We start from the raw sequence: 18,950 nt of genomic DNA, 5'->3' as shown, positions 1-18,950 counted from the left end.
GAGCCAGGCTGCTTAAGAATTTGCTGGCGAAGGAGGGGAGACGAAGCAATGCAGGTAGTCTACAGCATTAACCTCCTATCGCTCTGACTCACATCAGAGCGATAGGAGGGGCACGTGGGGGCACCTCATTTAGCAGTTACAATTTTGGCAGGGCATAGGGGGGCGGTGCACCTCCCGAGTGCTACCACGTGTCACCTAGAGCCACGACTGCATCATCTTATAGGACTGCAAAGCTTCGTGCCGAGGTACAAATGAGTATTAATAGCACAGCTGACAGCCCGCCTGGGTCGAGTGGCGGTGCAAAATGCTCAAGGAGCCACACTCGGGCTCGACTCCTGGCTCCGCTGCCAGGCACAGTATCTTCAACGCCTCCTCAGTGGTCGCTGGCGGCAGCGCCGGGTCGGTGTGCGCCTGTGTCAGGTTCCGGGAGCCTGGGGAACCTGCCTGCAACACAGCTTGAGTGGCAGCCCAGATCCTCCCCCCTCGGGGTCCTGGAAGCGAGCAGAGCCATTGGGCTAAGCTCGCCTTTCTGCCCGCCTCCGCCAAAGCATCACCACGTGGTCCTCCCCTAGCAACCGGAGGGGATGTCTTGGTACAGGGGGCAGCGACCAAGCTCGGCAGGCTGAGGCCAGAGGGGCATAGCCGGGGCTGGGCGGTCTGTAAGGCAGGTGTAAGGCTCAGTAGTCTGAACGCTGTGTCCAGCGTGAGCTGCGACAGCTGCCTCCTCCTAAGCACCCAGTCATTAGCACAACAATCCGCAGCTCACTTTGCATTTCCTGCACGATCCAAAAGGCAGCCTGCAAAAATGAGTCACCCTCACTCTGGGTAAGTGAGAACCGAGGTTTCCAGCTATGTGGCCAGGGGCTTGGGCCAGATATGGCTCCCGTGGCCGGGGCAGCAGAAGGTGGCAGATTAATTAATGAATAAGGGTCCTGATGGACCGATGCTAAATGGAGAACTATTGACAAGCCCACAAAAATACCTGTCAGATGATTTCTTTGCTGAAGATTCTGAAGCCCTTAATGTTTTAAGATGTCATTTGTTTTTAGATGACACGTTGGCGTGTAATGACACCTCACAAGCAGGCATTGAGCCTGTCACAGGAGCTGGTGGTTGCAAGATGTTTGCATGGAAAATTATAAATAGAATAGGGCTAGCTGGGGGAACTAGAGCTACCCTATTGCACATTCTGCTGTAATGAGGAGTGTGGGGCAATGTACTAAAAAGTTGTATCAGTATTAGAGTTTCTGTATCTTCCTTCTTCCTTCTCTATTGTTTCAATAGAGATTGTGACTCTCCTTGAATCTCTTGTTACTGAACAATTGCTGCCTCTTACTAAAAACAACCACTGTCCTTAAGAGAGGAGAGAGAGAGAGAGAGAGAGAGAGAGAGAGAGAGAAAAGACCAAACCAATAATAGGAATCCAGTATTCTCAAATTCCCTTTTGTATTACTCAGTGGAATGTAGCTTAGATTATTTTTTCCCCTGGTAACATCAGAAATAAAAACAGTGAGAAAGCAGCTTCATCATAACGTATTTTTTACAAATGGTTTAAATATGTTCTTTCCCTTTCATTGTATTTATTATACATTTTAAGAGTTGAACAGCCTACTTAAAGTCAGTTGATGTTCCTCATGATTGAAATGAGACTCTAATCTTTGTTTATAGTTATTTGTCTTTCTAATTAATTTTATGGGACTAATGGACTAAAATTCAGTGAAGCAAACAAACTAAAAGAATTTAGAGCCTGATCTTGCTTTCAGTTGTAGACAAAACTCCCAATAACTTTAATGGTTAATAACATTTACACATCACTCTATCCTGCAGTTATCTATGCAACTGAAAAACTTAACTCAGGAGTGTAGGCACCATTGAAGTAAATGGGACTGCTCATATGAATTAAATTGCTCAGCTCTATAAGCAAATGTAGAATTTAGCCCTCACCTGGCATTTCTATCTAGAGCACATCCATAGATGTCAAAGTTCTTTGCAAAGGAGGGTAAGTATTCCTATTATATAGGGAAACTGATACACAAAAAAGATAAGTCCAACATTGTCTAAAGCATCCTCCATTTTGGGTGTCCAATTTGAGGTGCCTATGGACTGATTTTGGAGGTACACACAGCTCCTATTGAAATCAAGGGGAGCTGCAGATACTCTGAACCTCTGTAAATCAGGCTTTCTGTGTTGAAATGACTTGCTCAAAGTCTGAGTGCAAGTTAATAACACAGCTGGGATTAGAACCCAGATCACTGAATTCCCATTCCTGTCCCATTCATATCAACTGGACATGCTGTAAAAGATGGAGGGCCAGCCCCAATAACAGAGTTTGGTGATAATTTATAAACCTTTGGAAACAGTTGTGGATAGGCTATAAGCAAATATGCCTGAAAATCTCTTGTTTTTGGAGGGTTTTGTTGCAAGAATTATTGCACAAGGCGTTCTTGTGTTACAACTGCTGTCTACTGTACTTAGGGCTACAGACAAATGAATGCCTCGGTCATGGCTGTCTTAATGTATTTCTCAAAATACTTGTGAAGTAGTCTGATTAGACTGGCTAATCATCTGTTTAGTGAAAACAGTGAGAATTACAGCACTGTGGATAATTAAGATCAGTGACTATAATTTAGGGAAAATATACTTAAAATAGATGAAGGCATTTTCAACAAGAACAATATGGATGGAAAAATCTTTAATGTATTCTGTCATTATCAAAACCACAGCTACTTAACGAAGCAGGGACGCGTTATGAAATTGTCAAAAGCTAGTATTCATATATTTGTATGTAAAGCCTTTTTAGTAAGTAAGGGTCTGATCCACAGCCAACTGAAGCCAGTGGAAAGGCTGTGGATAAGACTGAATATCAGTGAGCATTGGATCAGATCTAAAGGCCTTGCCTTGATCTTCCAAACACTTAAGTAGGGTCTGTAAAATGTATTCATGTGAGTAGTTGCATAGTCTTCCCATGGATTTATCACAAGACTAAAGTTTTGCATGTGTTTAAATGTTTGCAGCAGTGGGGCAAAGTGATTAACTATTGGCCCAGTTCACAGCCCATCAAACTGAATGGATATCTGCCTGTTGTGTTTTGGATCAACCAGTGTTTCAGCCAGTATTTCAAGTGGCCTTTGAAAAATCACCTAAGCCATCTTGTTAGTCTTTAAAGTGCTACATAGTTTTTCCTTTTGTTTTAGCAAGATCAGACTCACACAGCTATCTCTCTATTACTATTTGAAAAACGTGTGTGTGCATGACCGATGGGTATTGTAGGCAGGGGAAGGCAATGCAATGCCAAACTGCCCCACCTGGCTTTGCCTATGTTCTAATGGAGTCCCCCAAGTCACCTCCTGCAGCCCACTGTTGTAGTGTCAGAGGCAGGGACAGGCAGACTCGGGCTTCTGTGGAGGCCGCCCAGAGCTGGGGCTGGCTACATGGCTGTGTGTGTGTGTGGAGTTTGCTGGTCAGCCTTGTTGTGCCATGACTGCCTGCTCTCCAGAGCTTCAGGGCTGGGGCAAGCTGCTGCCATGCCTCCTGCTGGCTTTCTGGAGCACTGGAGCAGGTTGGAGCCACGTTGCTTGCCAGTTTTCTGGAGCTCCACGGCTGGGGCAGCTGGACTGCTTGCTAACTCTCCAGAGTTCCAGGGCAGGCTGGGGGTGCTACATTAGGGCAGAGATAGGGCAAGAGCCAGTGGCCACACTGAGGGGCCGGAAAGGGGCCAGTGTGGGGGAGGGGAGCTGGGCTCTGGTGGGTCTGCCTCCTCCCCAAATCATGGAGTCATCCACTGTCCGTGTGTGTGGGATGGAATTCTATCATTTCCTGCAGCCAGGCTCACTAATGTGTGTGTGTGTGTGTGTGTGTGTGTGTGCGCGTGCGGGGGGGGGGAGGGGAGGGGAGCAAATAGGGTAGTTGCCCCAGAGCCTGGTGATACAAAGGATCTCAGAGTTCCTGGCTGCCACCACTACTGTTGCAGGCCCTGGGCCCTTTAAATTACCACCAGAGCACCATATGCTCTGGGTGGCACTAAAGGCTGGGAATAGGGTAGCCAGGTGTCTGGTTTTTAACTGGGCAGTCCTGTATTTGAGCTTTCTGTCCAAGAAACAAATTGAGAAAAAAACAGACATATAAATGTCCGGTATTTTCTAATTAAGTTTTTATTATTATCATGAGTATCAGTACGTAGTTGCATACTACCTGGCTGGTAGACACGCTCACGCTGCATGTGTGTGTCTACCAGCCAGGCAGAATGCAACTACACAGTAGAGAGAAGGGGGGGCGGGGCTGAGGGCAGGATGGAATCCACAGGGCTAGACTCGCTCAGGCACCGTGACCATGCACGGGACGGGCAGCACCCCGGGATCTTCATGCACACGGGCCAGCCCTGCTCCCTGCCGGCCGGTTCCCCCCCTCGATCCCACCTTGGCTAGCCCGGCTCCCGGGCGGCCGGTTCCCCCCCCAGCCAGCCTCGCTTCCCCCAGGTCCCTCCCAGCCAACCCTGCTTCCTGCCAGCCGGTCTCCCCCCTCCTCCTGTATTCCCCAGCTAGCCCCGCTACCCCCGCTCCCCTCCCGGCCGGTCCCCCCACAATCTGAGATCAAGTGTGTCTGGTATTTTTGTAAAACCATCTGGTAACCCTTGCTGGGAAGGGGGTGTGGCACAGCCTGGGCAGCACACAGAACTGCCCCCCACCTTGCTCAGGGTCCCATGGTGGTTTTCGGCAGCTCTATCTGCAACAGTAAAAGCAACATCACATCTGCTTCTCTAGCTTCCATATCAATTCTACACCCTCTTCCCCCTCAGCTCACCTCTGCTCCCCCCACAGCTCCTAATGCTCTTTAGTTCCATCCCCTGATGTGAGGGGCCTGAGTCAGGGTCTTCTCTCCATGGTTGAAAGTAACTTAAAATTTCTTAGAGGTACTGTCCTATTGCAACCCATGTCCCTGCCAGTTCTTTAAATAGCTCCCTGTTGACTTTTGCTCAGGCAGCTCTTGCTGAAGCACTACACCCTCTTACTTTCAAACCTCTGCTCAGGCCTAGTGTTGCAGAGGGGGAGGAGTCAGCTCATCACAACAGGAAGGGAAATGCTGCTGAAATCTGTCTGCTGTGCTCTCTTCTGTATCTTTTCCCACCGTGAGAACAGCTTTGCTACTGACGGGAGCAGGTACTAATTGGCTGTTCTTCCCCAGGAGATAGGAAAATAGGAGAAGCAGCAAGTCACAAGAGTTTTACCCCCAAGGAAGAGCTGAAATGTGCACCCTTCAGCAATATTGTTCATGATTTTATAAATTTCTGCCCTATCCCCCTCCTCATATCATCTCTTTTTCTAAGTTGAACAGGCCCTGTTTTTTAATTTTTGCCTTGTATGGGAGTTATTCCATCTCCCCATTTTTGTTGCCCTTCTCTGCACCTTTTCCAATTCTAATATATTTTTTGAGATAGGCTGATCACAGGGATGCATGCAGTATTCAAGGTGTGGATGTACTATGGATTTATTTAGCAGCATTATGATTTTTTCCCTATCTTATTATTTATCCCTTTCATAATCATTCTTTACATTGGTAGCTTTTTCAATGCTGCTGCACATTGAGTGGATATTTTCAGAGAACTATCCATAATGACTCCAAGAACTTTTTCCTTGAATGGGACCAGTTAATTTGGACCCCTTCAATTTATATGTATAGTTGGGATTCTTTTTTTCCTGTGTTCATTGCTTCACATTTACCAGTGTTGCATTTAATCTGCCACTTTGTTGCCCTGTTTAGTGAGATCCCTTTGTAACACTTCACAGTTTTGGACTTAACTGTCTTGAGTAATTCTGTATTGTCTGCAAATGTGGCCATCTCACTGTTTTTCACCCTCTTTTCCAGCTGGTTTATGGCCTAGGCCCTGCAAAGAGATCTCACTGAGCAGACTGCTGCTGTTTTCAGACATACTGCCTTGAAGCATTTTGCTAGGAACAGGTGGAGAGAGAGACTCCCCCTTACAAATCAAAATAACAGTTCAGCTATGGGGTTTCAGAATTATATCACAACATTCTTTTTCAACAAATGACCCTCCTACCCCAAAAATGGAAACAAACCCATCTCAAGTCACTGGCCACATTTCCTTCATGTAGTTTAAGTTCATAAACAGCAAATGAAATAAACATCAGTAAATATACAGCAATATGATCAAGGCAGCTGTTCTGGCTCTGGAGGCCTGGCCTGGCTTGTAGACAGCAAAATCCATTTCTCTGCCTAGGCTGAGAGTAGCCCAGTTCTTTGATGGGTAATAAGGCTCAGCTGCACATGATTAGCTTGGTTGAGGCAGACACTCCCAGATGGGACCTTGAAAGCCTCTGCTGCTGGGGTTTATGATCTGCTTTTCCCTCTTTAAAAAAAAACTCCAGCTCCCAAAAGCATACCTCTGGTCTGGCAGGGCCTCCTCTACTGAGAAGCCCATTGGAAATGGGGGCATGGCGGCTGCAGAGGGGGCATGGCAAGACTCCATTTCAGGTCACCTAATTCTGCAAAACCTTCCTCATGTGAGAAGTCTCTATCTTCACAAGAAGTCTCATTGAAGATGCTCACAAATCACTTCAGTGGGACTTCTTGTATGAGTCAGGGTTGTAGGATTTGGCTCTTTTGTGTTGTAAAGTGTTGAGGAAGCTGTTGATGGTTGATAATTAATGCATAAAGATAACATACGTCTCTTAGATTTCTTCTGTTTGCAAGGTAAATAAGAATGGTGAGAGTCTGTGTATAGCACCAGCTGGAAATAGTGCAAGATTCGATAGCTTATTAAAAATTTTATTAAAGCTGAAAATGAAGCGCCATCCTGGCTAGAACTGTTTGTTCTCATTACAGTTTAAGTGGAAAAGTGGCAATAAACTGCAATTGAAGAATATAAAACAGGAATTGTAACTCCCAGTGACTCTACCAATCAATAAATAAGGCATTGATGCTCTCTTAGTCTGTTTCTTTAGTGGAATATTACTAACTTAATTACACCATGAACAATTAACCATGAAGATTTGATTTATAAAAATAACATTAGAGGCCTGCACAGACTTTGTTCAAATATCCTTCTGAGTCAATAAAAATGGTCATAAAATCATTACCTCAGAGACAACATTGTTTGTCTCTGAGCTATAGTACATAATACATTGTAAACTGGTAAACACCAGATATTGCTGAAAAATATCTGGCACCAATGTTGCAAATGAAAACCCTGTAGAGTAGAACATTCCAAATGAATAATCCCTTAATTCGCTAAATGTTTAGTGGTTTAACTAAGCGGTGCTGGGAGGTTCGGTGAAAATGACATGGTTCTGCTGGATACCCCGAGGCAGTAAAAGAAACATATCTGAAATCATATGCAATATGAATGAGCAGCACATACTCTGGGTTTTGAATAACTTAAGTCCCAGGTGCCATTGACAGAATTATTTCAGGGTGTTTTGGGGATCTTCAAAATTTGTTAGTCTGATAATTTTCAAAAAGGCAAAATTCTGTTTGTTGGTGTATAGATGGTATAATTGTAGCTGAGTTGATCCTAGGACATTAGAGAGACAAGGTAGCTGATAGTTTTTAGGCATTTATCCATCAGTCACTTTGAGTATTTGTACTTGTTTTTATTAATTTATTACTTTTCTTAATTCAAAAAGAGGAGAGATGGCTTCAGTAACAGCAATTTATTTTCTTGAACAGGTTGTTAAGATGTTATCCTAGTAGTGTAAATGATACCAAAGTGTGAGTGGTAAGCAAATGAACTGATGCATATCTTGGATGATATCAGGCCAAGCTATCCATTACAGGCATCTCCTTCCCCCCCATCCCTGCCCCCCACAACAGCTTTATTAAAAATGGAGCATTTTAGCAGATTTTCTGAGCTTACTGTAGGCCAGATTGTGTGTTGTGTAATGGAACTTGGAAATTGAGGAGATAGCATTTGGAATCATATATATAGTAGCCCAGTGTCTGAGAGTCTGTAATGCTGAAATGCTGGCTGTTCCCTCTGGGGGGTGCTGTTGCCTGAAATGCTGGCTGTTCCCTCTGGGGGGCGCTGTTGCCTGAAATGCTGGCTGTTCCCTCTGGGCGGCCCGTGCTGCATGGGGAGTGCGGAGCCCAAACGGCCGCTTGTGCCACTTGCTCCCCTGTGGCGGCTCAGCTGAGCGGTGCAGAAGTCAGCCGAGTGCCACGGCGGGAGGGGAAGAGGGGCGGGGTGGTAATGTACATGGCCAGGAGGTGGGGCCTGGCCGTGTACGTTACCGCCCCGCCTCCCTTTGCTTGCTCCCCGTGGAGGCCCAGTAGAGCAGCGTGGAAGTCAGCCGAGTGCCATGGTGGGAGGCAAAGGGGAGGGGGGCGGGGCGGTGACATGCGGTGTGACAGCAGCTCCAGGCCCCGCCCCGTGGCTGTGAATGTCACTTCCCCACCCCCCTTCATCTCCTGCCGTGCTTGGCTGACTTCTGCGCTGCTCAGCCAGGCCACCGCGTGGGAGCAAGTGGTGCAAGCGACCGTTTGGGCTCCACGGTCCCCCGAATGAGAGGCAGAAGGGGGAGGAGAAGAGAAGGAGAAAGAGAGAGAGGCAGGAGGCGGAGGAGAGCTGAGAGAGAGAGAGAGAGGGGCAGGCAGGAGGCGGAGGAGAGCTGAGGGGGGGGGGAGGCAGTAGGAGGTGGAGAGAGAGACGGAGCGAGAGACCGAAGGCTCAGGAGAGAAGACCGATGTGGAGGAGAGACCTGAAAATCCCGTCTTATGACAGGCTAATTGGCTAGTCTGTATAGGAAGTCCCACTCATTGGGGGTTCCCTGCAAAGCAGCCTACAAGTGGCTAGGAGCATGGCCAGAAGACCGTTCCTGCACAGATCCTCTGCTATTTACTTCCCTGGATGGGTTGGTTTCATAAGGACTGAATTGTGGCTACTCCTGGGCACAGGATATAAACCTAAAGAGATCTTTCTGGAATGCAATGCTAAGCCTTCTGTCGTAAATAACCTGAAAGTGAATGTGAAGCCATGGTGGCCTAATTTCCAAGCCTGGTTGCCTTAGTAGGATATTTATCTTCTGACTTTCCCTGTCCAAATAGGCACATATGTATGTCAATAGTGATAGAAATGTAGCCGTGTTAGTCTGGTGTAGCCAGACTCTGAACTGGCATTCATGCTAAAATTCAACACTCTCTGCAGGGGGCTGAACAAAGACCCCAACTACCTTACCCATTACAAAGATAGCTTCCCCAATTATCACCTCTAATACCATTAACTCACAGACATCTCCCCTTCCCCACCTCTAATATTAACTCACAGGCATTTACGTTCCCCCTCCCCTCCGCATCTCCCCTCTGTTCTGAAATGTGATTTGTCCTTTTCATATGTGTTCATTTTTTTTAATTGTATCCTTTGGTATATATGGTTGTGACTATTTTCTTCCACTATCTGATCTGAGGAAGTGGGTCTGGCCCACGAAAGCTCATCATCTAATAAGCCATCTTGTTAGTCTTTAAAGTGCTACATAGTCCTGTATTTTGTTTCATGTATGTCAATGCCTGTCTTAAACACCTAACTACTGGCCTGAATGTTCACATGTGGAATTTGGGTATTCTAATTTGGCCAATAAAGAGACTACAAATATAGAATGAAACAGCAAGAACAATGAGCTAGAGGAAAAAAAAAAAGACCAAACTGAACCTGTCTGCTGTGATGAGGTATTTTACTTAATCTTTCTTGATCATTTCCCTGCTTTTTTCTACCGCAAGTGAGACACATTTTACTGAATCTGATCATCAGATATAGTTAGTGAATTAGCTGGAGGTAAATAACACTCTGTGGCTTAGCTGGGAGAGGTAATGTGAGAAGTTTGCTGCTGGTGCCCTTGTCACAACAATGAACACATTATATCTGTGCCATAGGCAGCTTTCAGCACCTGAGAATATAAACCTCATCTGAAATTCAGGACTTTGAATAAACGGTGTGCCTTTCCATTTAGAGGATAACGTCTTACATGGGATACATTCCATATGAACAATATGCATGCACACAATCCTTTTGAAGTGCTAAGAGGGCCTGCTCCAAGGCCTGTTGATGTCCCATTTATTTCAGTGGGATTTGGAGCCAGCCCCTACAGCAGGGGTGGGCAGTAAGCCAAAGGCAGTTCACCTGGGATAGCCCTTGGCTATTGTCACTTTATTTACCAGTGCATCCACAAGTACAGCTGTTTGCAGCTCCCGTTGGCTGTGGATCACCATTCCTGGCCTATGGGAGCTGTGGGAAGTAGTGCGGATAGGGACACCATTTCAAGCAGCTCCCTTTGGCCGGGAACAGTGATCTGCGGCTAATGGGAGCTACAAGCAGCCATGCCTGTGGATGCACTGGTAAATAAAGAGCTGGTGGCCTACCAGGAGCTAATCCTGGCAAGCTGCACCTGGCCTGCAGATTGCTTATTGCCTACCTCTGCCCTACACAGTGTTACTACGTCCCACTTCTGCATAGTATTAAGCTATAACAACCATCCTTTAACATGTGACCAGTTCAATATTTACCAGATACTGGATGATTCTCGTGCACAAGGCTTTGTAGCACCAGGCACATACTCCATACATGTGACTCAAAACTGAATTCCAACTGATGTCTCGCTACACTGCATTGATCAGTTACATGCTAACCAGTCAGGGTAGATCAGTATGACCCTGGCTTAAAGTCTGTCAAATACAGTGGAACTTTCCCCCTTGATTTCAATGGGATTTCAGTCAAGCCCCAAAGAACATTTCTGCCCCTCTCAAGTATTCAACTGAACTTTGAATTTGAATTCAGTATTTTTGAGATGAGAATTCAAAGAAAACTCAAGAACAAGAAGTCTACTAAGAACTAGGAATGCTACATGCCCAGAGATCAATTGTATTATAACTTGTTTTATGACCCATGAAATACTAAATGGAAGGAAGTAAATAAAAGGAGATTGGGTTAAATTTCTCTTCTGTCTTTAATAATATGGTACAGCATTTCCAAGTGATTGTGTAAATCAATACTTGGTGTAATAGCTATAATCTGGCGGTTTCAAATGCAAATGCAAACGAGGGCTCAAGAAAGTAACATGAAACAGTTGCTATAGTACCAGTGTTTAATCTCCATGCATAACACACTAAACTAAATTGTTTGTTTAAAGTTTAATTTGGTTGGTGCAGGCTACCTATGAGATTATTATGAAATCAAAAATAATCTGCCTGTAAATCCGTCACCTTCCTCTTGTTTTTCTTAGGAGAATTTTCCCCCTCTGAACTTGAGAGCTCTTTTGCTTACAGTGGCGAGAAGTCCTGTGGCACCTTATAGACTAACTGAAGTGTAGGAGCATAAGCTTTCGTGGGCAAAGACCCACTTCGTCAGATGCATGTAGTGGAAATTTCCAGAGGCAGGCATAAATATGCAGGCCAGAATCAGGCTGGAGATGACGAGGTGGATCCAATCAAGGAGGATGAGGTCCACTTCTAGTAGCTGATCTGGAGGTGTGAATTCCAAGAGAGGAGAAGCTGCTTTTGTAGTTAACAAGCCATTCACAGTCTTTGTTTAATTCAGAGTTGATTGTGTCAAACTTGAAGATGAACTGTAGCTCAGCAGTTTCTCTTTGAAGTCTGGTCCTGAAGTTTTTTTGCTGCAGGATGGCTACCTTGAGATCTGCAATTGTGTGTCCAGGAAGATTGAAGTGTTCCCCTACAGGTTTTTGTATGTTGCCATTTCTAATATCTGATTTGTGTCCATTGATTCTTTTACGTAGGGACTGTCCAGTTTGGCCGATGTATATAGCAGTAGGACATTGTTGGCACATCATGGCATATATTACGTTAGTAGATGTGCAGGAGAATGAACCAGTGACAGTATGGCTGATGTGGTTAGTTCTTGTGATGGTGTTGTTGGTGTATATATGTGGGCAGAGTTGGCACCGAGGTTTGTTGCATGGATTGGTTCCTGAGTTAGAGTTATTATGGTGCAGTGTGTATAGAAATGAAGCCTGTTCAAAGATACTGGCCAAATGTACAGCCTAGTTTAGAGTAAAATAAAACCCAGCTTCTCACCAGATTGCTCAGACATCATATAATAAAATACCTTGCACATCTGCTGCATCTTCCATCAGCATGCAAAGGTACTATACAAATATCAGTGAACTAATTAGTCTCAACCTTTTCCCTCCCTTGAGGTAAATATTGTTGGTGTCATTTTACAGAAGGGAAAACTGAGAAACAAAGGTGCTAAATGTTCTTACTTACTAATGGATGCCTCAGTTTTTGGTGCCCAATTGGGACAGTTTGGATTAGATTTTCAGAACTTTTGAGCACCTATTAGTTCCTATTGAGTTCCAAGGGAGCTCTGAGTGCTCAGTACCTTTGACAGTCAGCCCATGGTTCTCTCAGACTGGATGCCCCAAAATGGAGGTGCCTACGTTTAGTGGAGACTTTTGACATTGTTGGCCTTGGTGACTTTCCAAAGGTCTCATAACTTGTTTGGGGATAGAGGCAGGCACGGCAGCCCAATTTCTTGGCTCCCTGGACCATCCTTCTTCACTTGTGGTTCTTTCTGTGTTTCTTTGAGTATTAAACAAGACACACATTTATTTGTTTATTCTGATGGTCAAGTTCATTTAGGGTTACCAGGCGTCCGGTATTGACCCGGACAGTCCAGGATTTTTGCCTCCTGTCTGGTAAAAAAATTCAGAAAATACCGGACACCTAAAATGTCCAGTATTTTCTGATTTTTTTTTTCCTGTCCAGGAAGCAAAAAACCCAGGTGCTTACCTGGTTCTGCAGGGGATCTGTCCAGCCCGGAGCAGGGAGACAAGATGGTGGATGGCCTCAAAAGCGTTTCTTAAAGGGGCCATGCTGTTTTTAAAATTTTAAAATTTTTTTTTGCTTAACAACTCTTGGGTCCTTTTTTTTTCTCAACAGATTTTTTTCCCTGGTGGTTCCTCCCCTCCTCTCCCCCAGTGTGTGGGTGTTTGGTATTTTTGGTTAAACCATCTGGCAACCCTAAGTTCATTTTTCAAGGCTGTTGAATATGTAAATAGAAATGAAAGAAAGCCACTGGGTTAAATTATCTTGAACCAGTTCTTGGACCTCTGTGTGCTGCTCTAGTGACATGAAGTGGACTTGGAGTTGCCCTAAATGGGGCTCTATGACACACTGCCCTTGAACCACCAATATAGGGGATAAGATGGGGCAAAAGTTGGGGGTAGCCCAAGCACTTTGCATTCCATCAATCATCAGCCATTACAAGAGCCTGTAAGGAGATGTTCGATGCAAGTGAAGTTTATAATAGTGATGAAGCTGCTCACATTGTGCTGGGGCTGAACCAGCTCCAGTCCATGAGAAAGAATAAAGCTCTCTTTGCATCTTCCCCCTCATATGTATCAAGTGTAGCTCAAGGCACCTGAGGCTTGAGCACTCCCCTAGAGGAGTCTTGTTCCCTGTGATAAAATACAGGACTATGTAGCACTTTAAAGACTAACAAGATGGTTTATTAGATGATTGTTAGTCTTTAAAGTGCTACATAGTCCTGTATTTTGTTTCAGCTACACCAGACTAACACGGCTACATTTCTATATCTGTTCCCTGTGATGTATTTTTAAGCTTTTTCTTGGGCTATTTTAGTTTCAAATGTCCTAAGCAATGGATTTTCTATCTTTTCCCACCTTGGCTTGGACTGTATTTACTGCTCCACAGTCTGGAAGGAAAATAACTTTCCTGAGCCTGCATATTCCTGCCATCATATTTTAATTCCATACAGAATCAATGAGTAAATGCAGGCTGGGAGTCAGGAGGTCCTGAATTATAATAATGGCTCTGCTACTGATTGTGTAGCTTTATACAAATCTCTTTGCTTCACTTTCCCCATCTATAAAACGATTCTCATATACATTCTTCCTAGGGTTGCTGTAATAATTAATGTTAGTTGAGTATATTAGAACTATCATAAATGCTGAGTTCTTGCTATTGTTATTGCCACTAAGCTTGGTTGCACACTAAGCAATTCTCCAATCCTTAGTGCTTACACACTAAAATATGTGTAGAGGTTAATCTTGTACACTCTTACTGTTCTCTTACCTGAACTATATGAGATTTTCAGTGGTATCTAGGCGAGATAGGAGCCCAATTCCCATTTAAATTAAATGGGTTCTGACTATCCAGCTTCCTTTAAATGTCCCAGTACTAGCTTCTGTAAACAGCTATTATAGATATTACTTGTTAAAACAAACAAAAGGAAATACTTCTTCAAAGAACAGAAAGTCAACCTGTGAAACTCATTGCCAGGTGATGTTGTAAAGGCTGAAATTAGAGCAGGATTCATAAATGAATTACGTACATATATTTATGGAGGATAGGTCCATCAGTGGCTATTAGCTAAGATGGGCAGGGATGCAGCCTAATGTTTTGGGTGTCACTAGCTTCTAATTGCCAGAAACTGGGAATGGGCAAGAGGGGATGGATCACTTGATGCTTTCCTGTTCTGCTCATTCCCTCTGAACATTGGCTTTGGCCACTGCAAGGCTGGGCAAGGTGCTGCCTGGGGGCTGGATCCTGTCCGCCTAAAACGTTGATCTGGCCCGCGGATTGCATTTGGCTGCTCTTTATATCCTGCCGCCTGTGCACATGGCTCCCAGTTGCAGTGTTACCCCAGCAGGGGCCAGAGCTGCGAACCTTTTAAATAGCTGCAGCAAACCCAGGCGGCTACCAGGCAACACGGTAGTGGCAGGGCCGGGAACCAGGAGCAGGGGCAGAGCGATGGGGAGAACAGGGAGGAGGCAGTTGCTCCCAGGCGCCGTGCTAGGGTGAGTGCAGTGACAAAGGTGCAGGCAGGTCTGGGACCGCTTGGCCCTGCCGCAGCAGCTGCGGCCATGTCAGACCCACCTGCGCCGTTCTCCCTGCGCTCATCTTAGCATGGTGGCCCGGGGGCAACTGCTCCCCTTCCTCCCTCTTTCCCCCTGACCACGAGCCAAGAATCCTTTGTTATGTTTTTACTTCAAAGCCTCCAGCCCTAGACAACTGTTGAGGGAAAGTGCTCCCCAGTGCCTTCCACTCCAGGCCCTGCCCCTTCTGGGAGGTGGAGCCAGCCTGTGACCATGCACCAAAATTCATTAAGTTCCCTACCCTGAGAAAATTATTGCCCACCCTGGGCCACTGTCTGAAGACAAGATACTGGGCTTGGACAACGTGTCTGACCCAATATGGCAGCTCCTGTGTTCTTATGTAGTCATTGTTTATATTGCAGCAGCACTAGACTAGGGCCCCATTGTTCAAGGTGCTCTACCAGATGCAAAAATAGTCTCTGCCTGAAGCACTTACAGTTTAAGTAACTGGTCTCCTTAAAAATCTGAACGCTACAGAGCAGCATAACAGATACAGGATATCTAACTGCTTTTTCCTGAGAAGGTTCATATTGCACATCAGGGTGAGTTATTCAGTACCTTAAGCTTTCTAGGCTAGTGGCATTTACATTCTTGAAAGGCTAGTGAAAACCTTTTGCCCTATCTTCTTCTGTATGAGTGTTGGCCTTCGATATGAGTTGATGTTGGTCCTGCTTTGGGCAGGGGGCTGGACTCGATGACCTCCTGAGGTCTCTTCCAGCCCTAGGATTCCAGGATTCTGTGAGCCCGTGCACTCTGTATATTCATACACCAAGGAGGATACAAAACTAATTTTCCAAATATGGCAATAAAACTTCATATTATGGGACAGTAGAAAGGCCTTGTATTCCCTTTCATAGTATCTAGTTCTGGGTTTACAATGTGTGTCTGCAGTTCTCACGATGTCCATATTGCATCAGCTCTGGATTCTGAGTCGTTCAGACAAAACACTCGTAAGAGATGCCTGTGTGTGTTGGCAGTTTTATACCAGTTCTTAAGTGGCTTGTGGAGTATATTGACTTTCTTATTTAGCTTTAGAGCCTCAACCTTGCAGAGTGGATCTGATGATTTTCTGTGACAGGCTGTAGCTATAGTGGGGAAAACCAGAAAGAGCAATCTCACAATTACCAGCTGCACTTTAAACAGGGCAAACAGCTGCTATGTGACAAGTGCAGACTAAAACATAGTACTGTCATGATCTTGTAATGTCATGAAATGTTGTGAATATGATGCAGTGCAAATTCTGTGCAGATGAATTCAGGCATATTTATATAGGACATGCGTCTTGTGTGTCTTGTTTAAATAATATATTCTAGTTGCATTGATATACCTTTGATTTTTTTTAAACAGCTCCTAAAATAGGTGAGACAGATGCTAATCCTATTGCTATGAGTTAGTCATCACATACAAAGCTTCAGTTCTGCTACTATAGGGCCCAGTGCAGGACACATTTCTTTAACTAAACCTTTCCTCATTAGCTCAGTAGCCTGCTGGCCTGGCAACATTTCCTCCTGGGAAACAGCCACTTAGCTGAATCCTTGCGGAGAGAGTGGCTTAAAATAGAGAAAAGCTGTCCTTTTGGACACACACAACTGTGACTTAGTTTTCTAAACTAAATGCCTCAAGGAATGGAGTTCATCTATAGACATTACAATAGTGAAGGGAAATAGATATACACTAGAAAGACAGATGGAATCATAACAGCAGAAGAAACATGCAAGAATAACGCTAAGGTAGAGACATAAGCTAATCAACCATTTTTAGAAAAGACATTTGCATGCTGGACTGCCAACTTACATTTTCATTTTCAAAACATCGCAAGGTTTATTAAAGAAACAGTATTTAAGGATGCCACCAACATGACTCTCATAGATAGTGATAAAGATGGACACCGTCTGCAAAGAGGAAAAGGAAGGTGACCTACAGAAACGTTATGCAGAACAATACAGAAAGATACTTAGAAGCCTGAACATACCAGCACAAACTGAAATACATAGTGGAAACTGGCAGATGCCTGATGCTCCTGATGCTGTGGGAGGAAAAAGAAAGACTCGTGTTCTTTATATTTAGGGGGGCTAGAAGTTGCTGCTTCAATTATATGTATTGAAAGAGGCAGATTCTCTGGTCTGCTAACTGTATTTTGGGTTATGTAACAAGCACAAAGAGGAGCTGGAGAAGGCCAGTGGAATTTTCACCCTGTGTAGGTGACCCCTGACTACATAAAACTGGCAGAGACAGCATAGCTGCATTATGCAGAATCCCCTTCCAGCCCAAGTGTAAAAGGATGAAGGGTGCATGTTGGAGGGCTGCTGGAGGCAGGGGAAAGGATGTAAGAAAGCAGATTTCTTGTATGCTTGAACTTCCTCTGGTGCAAATTAGAACTGTTCTTCTGTAACTCTAGCTTGCACCAGGACCTGACATGGTGGGATTAGAGCTACAACTGGTTACTTGGTATCCACCAACTTGTCCTCATGTATTCAAACTCCTAGCAGTCAAATCTGGCTCCAAATTAATTATGTCTGAATGTTCATTGGTGCTATGAGCATGATATTAAACTATCATGAATCCAACAGTTTCTTACTCTGGCAAACTTCTCACAGGAATATTGCCTGTGGAAAAACTTCAGGCCTGGGGACCATTGAGAAAACAGTCTTTACTAGTTGATATTTAATCTCATGTTGAGCAAACAAAGGGTCTTTGTATCACGGGGTGAGTAATTTCTGGAGAAGATGTAAATCTCTCATAAAACAGGGAGATGCAATCTTCATAGCACATTTAAAGATTATCTGAGAAAATGTCTGAATTGATTCTTCAAGACAGCACTTTGTGCATCTGAATTTCAGGTGGATTTTTTAAAACTTCATCAATTCTAATATCTAAATTCTGGGTTTTCATAATGTCTCCATGGTGACTTCAGTTATTGGTTTCAGGTCACTCGTAACCTACAACAGTCTTACAGACAAACACTTGGCTGGATACTTCAGCAATACAAGGATAAGACGGCATCTTCAGCGATCGGGGCTGGTAGGTTCAAAGGCTTCCTTTTTGTTACTCCTACCTCCAGCAGCTGAGTGCTTTTGCTTTTCAGTGGAGAAACAGGATGGTCAATTTTAAAAACTTGTCCCTCTAGTAAAAGATGTTACCTCACCCACTTTGTCTCTCTATGGTCTCTAATGGTGTGGGGGACATAGTAAAGGTGGAGATAAGGTGTATGCCTTCAAGTAGTTTTGCTCTCCTTTTGTTCATGGGTTCGTTTAGAAATGTTATTATATTTATTATATTTTATTTGCTTATGGCAGATCTCAAGAAGTGGAAGAATAATATCTGAGAAGGAGTATCGGCTAAATGCTGTGAGGAAGGATCACCAAAGATATGTACGGGAATGCCTAGCTCAGGCTATATTTCACAAGGTCCTTGACATGGAGGTATGACTGCATTATCTATGTATCAGCCCTTTAGAGTAGTTCCCTAGTCATGTCTAAAGGCTGTTTACTAGTGCTAGTATGTCATGGGGCTGACCCTGAGAAGAAGAGTTTTTGATGGAGAGGTAGGCATGACATCTTCACTCCTGATGGCTCCAACAAGAAGAATGTTTCTGAAACACCCCCTGTCTCAACACTCATCCCCTCCCTCTCATCTGCATGTGGTGGTGGAAGATGCTGTTTCCAGCCACGTGAAGAGGAGAGGAAGCCATCTCAGCACTCAGACTACCAAGGTCATGAGGGTCAGATAAATCACAACCCCTCTTGTGTGCCAAAAGATCTAGTTACTTCAATGTGTTGTTACTTACCTGCTTTTGCTTGAATGGAGAATTTGAATACTGATCTACATTCTTCTGTGTTTTTCTAAGCTATGGGTCTGTACAGCACAGCCCTTTGAAACTCTTCAGCCTTCACCATCTGTAGTTTTCCCTAAAAAGAAAAAAAATAGGATGACTAACATCTGTTTAAACACAATTATCTTCATAATCATATTGCATTTAGCTCAAGCTCACTATCCCCTTACAGACTTTGAGCTTTAAACTGATCTGCCCAGACTTCAGCTGCAAATTCTAAAGGGTTGCAGAGCCTGGTATTTAAATAGCTGCCCTCT

The 18,950-nt window shown here is 44.5% G+C and overlaps 1 protein-coding gene across 1 annotated transcript in view; it reads left to right on the top strand.

Annotated features, from left to right (window-relative positions):
* Positions 1-240: 240 nt before the first annotated feature.
* ERICH3 (glutamate rich 3) overlaps positions 241-18,950 on the top strand; it is a 72,534-nt gene continuing 53,824 nt past the window's right edge. The window contains exons 1-3 of the mRNA XM_014577164.4: positions 241-825; positions 17,789-17,882; positions 18,158-18,283. Of these exons, the coding sequence (XP_014432650.2) occupies positions 806-825; positions 17,789-17,882; positions 18,158-18,283 (240 nt within the window). The 5' untranslated portion in view covers positions 241-805. The remainder of the gene's footprint in view (positions 826-17,788; positions 17,883-18,157; positions 18,284-18,950) is intronic.

Source organism: Pelodiscus sinensis, chromosome 9, assembly GCF_052426305.1.
Source record: "Pelodiscus sinensis isolate ZL-2025 chromosome 9, ASM5242630v1, whole genome shotgun sequence".
NCBI lineage: Eukaryota > Metazoa > Chordata > Testudines > Trionychidae > Pelodiscus > Pelodiscus sinensis.
Note: the sequence above shows the minus strand (reverse complement) of the source record. Positions and strands in the feature narration are given on the sequence as shown.